Raw genomic sequence first — 6,000 nt, 5'->3', positions numbered from 1 at the left:
TTTCTCTTGCCTCGCCCCAGACATTTTGGTAAGAGAATGGAAGGATAACAATTTACAAGATATAATTATATACCAGTCAGTACTTCTCTAGTTCAATCTCGTGACTTAAATGACATTTTCACAGGGGTCCAAGAATAATTCCCCACACTCATCCAGGCTCAAACTGGTTTTTCATGTTCCCATTCAATTCTAAGCCCACTTTTCCTGAGTACAAGTGTGTGCGGATTACAAGGAGAGGAGAGAGGGAGGTCACAAAAACCAGGCTAGCCAAGTTTCATCATCGTGACTGGTAGTGTTGAAATACCTTTATTATTATTATTATTTTTTTTTTTGCATTCTTGGTTCCCTGCTCAAAGCTACTGTTCAAAATAAGCCTCTTCTACAAAACAAAAGGAAAACAAAATCTCTCCAAAAATTAGACATTTACGTATTTCATGGCTGTACTGCTAAAAATTAAATAAAGCTTTCCCCATAAAGCTTCCTCAGTTTACAAAAAAACCCCAAACACTAAGCTTTTAAATCCCATATTTCTTTTCACTCTAAATTGCAGCCATTCTATCATGTCCATCCTTCACAGAATCTGTCTGCTTCCCTCAATTTGTTTTTCCAACTGAAGGATATCAGGCAACAAAATGAAGTTATCTTGAAATGCACACCTGTTAGGCAGCCCAAAGGCTACAGCATAGCCTGCCCCCCTCTATCCCCCACCCCTCCTCCAAATCACAAACTGTCGGAGGCATTTTTCTCTGATAAAGAAGACAGACTGAATGAGGTATCATCAGGCTCCGGCGAGGTGTGATGGAAATCCAGCTCTTCTAATTCAGGAGGTAAATCTGACAGCAGGGCCTGGGTCAGAAAAAAAATCAATTTTTTGGGATTAGTATATGGACAGATTCTCCTAGGTTTATGTTAAAAGGTGCAAGCGTCTCGTGGTGATTTATTCCTAGGGATTTAGAGAAAGAATCCTCTGTCTTCATGGCTCTCTGGTGAGGACAGGACAAATTCCTTATCTAAAAGGGAAATTGTCATCAACAATTTCATAATTATAAGGGAAGAGATGCTGAAGAGCACGGATCGTGCAGGAGTAGTACTCTGGACAAAGGGGAAATCAGGAGGGAAGATGAATAACCATTTTCAAACAAGTACTTTGGAGAGCTTCAGGCAGCTCCAGTCCTGACTAGTGCAGCAGGGTCTGATAATCACCATTAAAGAGTCTGAAAATTGGAGGCCTTATTAAGCTCTGCCAGTACCAGTTTTACTCTTCATCACCGAGACAATTTTCATTTCATTGCAAACTCTTTTCCATTTTGGTGAGAGCTTCATTCAGCAGATGACTATTGCAAAACGGACAGGGACAAACTGAAGTGTCCCAGACATGCTTTCCTTAGGCTGTGGCCCAATCCACAGGTGACCCAGGAACCTCCGGGGACGTGACCACTCTGGCAAATCCAGATGGCTAAATGATCCATCTGTACCCATGTGTGGCAAATGGGCCGCTGGAGCAGACCACCAGGGATTCACCCCTGTCACTGGCCAATTGCTTTGTCAGGATGCACATAACTGGTGTCTGCCCACTCCACACAAATGGCCTTTATTTGGCTGGCTTCTACATGGCCATCTTGCCATTAGGGCTTAGAAATCAAGGGGCCATTTGGCCACTCCCTCAACTGAAAACAATCTAGTAGATTTAAGCAATTTCCAATCCTGAGTCGGGGTCTTGGGCACCGATTAAAGAATGCGACAACTTCAATAAAGGCCGTGTGGGAAGATGCAAGATCTTCTGATGAAATGGGGCCGGATCTCTTCCCTTCTTTTCAAAGGCAAAGTGCATTTTGGCCTACCGTGCAGGAGGTTAGAAACACACTCCTTTGGACATGCCTTGCTATGTAACAGCTCTATGTGGAAATGAGGCTCTCATTACTGGAGCAGGGCTGCCATTTATTTCTCTCAGTTTAAAAGTCAGAACTTCTGGCTGCAATGGAAATTATTGATAGAGAAAGGTCATCTCCAAAGTGCGACATGGCTTCTCAGATGCCGTATCCCAGTAACGGGATGCAGAGGCTTTCATCTCCAGCATGTTGGTTAACCTCTAACCAAGGTCAGATACAAGGAAGTCATTACTGGCACTGGCTAGACAGAATCTGTGCAAAATAAACAATTGGACTTCGTTCAATTTGTAATTGCCAAACATCCTCATTAAAGAAGGCAAACCACTGCAACAGACACTAACGAGACCTTTTGTTAAGATTTGCAGGAGAGATAGCAGGGGCCAAAAGGACGTGAGACAACTGCATTATCGAATCTAGGAGTAATAATTTCAAGTCTGGGAAGAGGATTATGTATTTGTTCAACACTGAATTACCCATGGCTGACTAATGTCAGTGTTTTGTGAAGTATGAAGACTTGGGTCTCAGAGGCAACATGTCTCTCTATTTATATTTATATATGTATGGTGAGGGTGTGGATATAGAAAACAAATCAAACTGCGTGCTGAGGCATAAAGTTGACTAAGAAGTGATTTTCAATGTCTTGCTATGACCTTGATTTAGAAAAAAAAACCCTTAGAATTGATACTATGTATTGGCTCCAAGGCAGAAGAGCCGTAAGGTCTAGGCAATGGGTGTTAAGTGACTTGCCTAGGGTCACACAGCCAGGAAGTGCCTGAGTCACATTTAAACCCAGGACCTCCCATCTCTGGGTCTGGTTCTCAATTCACTGAGCTATCCAGGCTGCCTGCTATGACTGTGACTTTTAATATTAACATCCTAGATAAGTTTTGGGGCTACTGTGGCTGCTCATGTGACAGAGCAAAGAAAATAAGTGGTTGACTTTATTGATTACTGGTACCCCTTCAATTGCTGTAGGTCTTAGGAGCAGAGATAAGTGGATTCTGACCATGCTAGTACCATATCAGTCTCTGTAATGTTTACATGGGGCCAGCATGGGGGAGGAAGGGGATGGAGAATTGAGGGGAAGGCAAACTTTGTGATAGTAATTGCTCTTTACCCTTACGATAGAGACAGAGGAATCAAAGTTCAGGGAAGTGAGCTGACTGGCTAAGATCACATGTTTTCATTCATATCTGTATGCGTACACACACTTCTATATCATATCGTTGATGTCTTTTATTTTTGTTTGTTTTTTACACAATATTCAATTCCCACTATCCATGCCCTTTCCCCCAGTGAAATGCAAAACCAGCTCACACAGTTGGTCATATCTGAGTGAATACGCAACACTTAGCACCCACAGACCCCCACTTGTTGACCAAAAAGACAGAAAGAGCTCTCACCATTTGTCATTAGAAACCAATTTTCTCTTTTCTTTTTCAGACAACTTTTCATGATGCTTTTTGTTTATACACCACATTCGTTTTAAAATATCCCTCCCCCCCCCCCACTGAAGACAAATAGCAAAGAAAAACAGCCAGGACTGTGGCTGTGGCTGGCAATGCCTAGCCTAGAATCTATTCTGGGGCAATGGTATGGTGCTCCTTGTCATAGCTGGAAGGTAACCTGAAATCTCCCCCCGACCAAAGTTTATCTAACTTTTTCAGCCTCTGAACACTCTGTTGGGGCAAAGATTCTGTGGATCGATCACCACCTACCCAACTTGTTTCTTTTAGCAAAGACAAGCAAAAGAAGTCACCGAGACTCATGGGAAAGTGATTGTCTTCAAGGAGGCACTACCAAGACTATAGCTGAATTCACAATGATTAAATGTTCAATGCTTTCATTCCTTTCAGTAACAGAACTATAGTCAGGTGTCAACAGAAACACTTACAAACAACAAGACAAGAGGTCAGCTCATAGGCCTCCTGAAGACCAAGGCAGACCACACTTGGAGAACCCACTACTAATCACCAACCACCAAAAGAGGCACTTCTTCATTTTTTCAGGTAATAGTTGCATATGTGGCATGTTTCCACACCTCTAGCTTCCCTACCCAAAGAAAAGGAAGGGAGAAAGCCTGACTCGCTTGAGATCATTCTACTATTGTTGGTAATAATAATAATAATAATAATAATAATAATAATAATAATGATGATGATGATGATGATGATGATCAGTTCACATCTATGTAGTACTTGGCAGTTTGCAAAACACTTTCCATAGATTGGATGCTCATAATAACTCCAAGAGGTAGGCATCATTACTATGTCCGTTTTACACATAAGGAAACTAAGGCACTGAGAAATGAAGTGATTTGTCCAGAGTTGCAAAGCTAGTAAGAATCTGAGGCAGAACTTGAACTGGGGCCTATGTAGTCTTTACAGCACAGAATCTAGGCCCCACGAGACTTTGTACCAGCTTCCTTGTCTTTCTTTTTAAACTAAAAAGGAATTTGGATGTTGTTCATGGATTTATACCACTGGCAATTCCAAATCGACAGCATAACTAAATTCATTGTGCTATAGCCTTGGAGTCCAGGACCACAATCCAAAGGTCGGTCCAAGGACTGGGTCACATGTTGTTCTTTATAATTATTCAAAACGTATAATGCTTCTGGGCCCACATTTTGAAACACCACAATTACCCCTCAGACACCTATACTTTAGATTTCTGGAAACAAAGGAATTGCAGAATCCCTCTTGCATACATGCAATTTAGAACAATGCACTTGAACCAAGATGGCAGTAGCCATTAAAGGTTGATTGAACTATGGCCATAGGCAGGTGGAGAAATGCAAGAAGATAATGTTTTGAGTCTCACAAGTGAGTTATCTCTTTGGCCTTATGCTCCATGGTTGAAGCTTCCTCTAAAATACATAGAGAAGAACTTGTAAGAGGCTTGGGCTGCTAGACTTCAACAGCCATGGAATCGCCTTCTGCATGATATAAGAGGAGACGAACACTAGGTTTGGAGTCAGACGACCAGGTACAGCTCCTTGCTCTGCCTCAAACTAGCCTTGGGACTTTGAGCAAGGCACTTTCCATTCTGGGCCTCATTTCCACATCTGTAAAATGAAGGAAGGGGCTGGACTAGGTGGCATCTACAGAATGTTTTCACTCTAGGTCTACGATCATCTGATCCTCTATTTTTCTGGGATGGGCTAAGCCTTTGGGCAAAGGCACAAACTGGATGAACCGTCAGCCTTAGGATTTGATGAATGGAGGATACTTTGGAGGACATTCCTTGAGAAATGCTTCTTACCCCTTGAGCTTTTAACTTATGTTCTATGTTCTATCCCAGATTAGTGATACAACATATGGTAACATTTAGCTTCATTTTAGTGGAAAGGAATTTTGTGAAAAATTCATCCTAGTAAGATTAAGAAATTGCTAGAAAATATTAAGAGAGGGCAAAGGTCTTTACTTTGGTACTCAAAAGAGAAAAAAGGCAATGGCATCCACTTATTTGGAGAATGACTAAACAAACTGTAGCTGATGAATAAAATGTGATGTTACCATGCTGCAAGGAACAATGAAAGGGGTCATCCGCCATAGGTAGAGGGCTATGCCTATGGTGGGGAGCACCTGGATTTAAATCTTGTCTCAGACACTAGGTTGTTTTATGTTGAAAATAACTGATATGCTTCTCTCCCTATCCCAAGACATTACACATTCTACTGCAATGAAAAAAGGTGATGAAAATGATGGCCACCAGGCATTTCACAAAATCCTTTGCTGTTTCTTTTGTAATGAGTGTTACTGAGCACAAGGCATATACCAACATGAAACTCAGCAGAGACAAGAGGTAAATGAGGTTCAGGCCTGGCATCCTTTCCCTCCAAAGTCTCTGGGGTGGTCAGTGCTCCCATTAACTACATCCTGGAAAGTGCCCCTGGCAAGGTTAACCTCTACACTCAGAATATCCTGGGTGGATTGCTCTTGGCCCAGGATTACTTTGTTTTTAAGGATGGCCTGTGATCCCTACCCAAAGGCAAGGATGCAAATTGACCAAGTGCGTTGGGCTGCCATCTTGTCTTTCCATTAATGGACTGTGCCCAAGGCCTCATGATGGAATGAAGAAAATTATGTTCCTGGGCAAAGGGCAGGAA

General features: G+C 42.1%; 1 protein-coding gene across 4 annotated transcripts in view; it reads right to left on the bottom strand.

The window, feature by feature from the left end:
• Window positions 1-272: 272 nt before the first annotated feature.
• Window positions 273-6,000, bottom strand: part of HDX (highly divergent homeobox) — a 106,123-nt gene continuing 100,395 nt past the window's right edge. For all 4 annotated transcript variants that reach the window (XM_056809607.1, XM_007507400.3, XM_007507399.3 and 1 more), the window contains one exon: window positions 273-846. In XM_056809607.1, the coding sequence (XP_056665585.1) occupies window positions 721-846 (126 nt within the window). In that variant the 3' untranslated portion in view covers window positions 273-720. The remainder of the gene's footprint in view (window positions 847-6,000) is intronic.

The sequence above is a fragment of the Monodelphis domestica genome, chromosome X (assembly GCF_027887165.1).
Source record: "Monodelphis domestica isolate mMonDom1 chromosome X, mMonDom1.pri, whole genome shotgun sequence".
Lineage (NCBI taxonomy): Eukaryota > Metazoa > Chordata > Mammalia > Didelphimorphia > Didelphidae > Monodelphis > Monodelphis domestica.
Note: the sequence above shows the minus strand (reverse complement) of the source record. Positions and strands in the feature narration are given on the sequence as shown.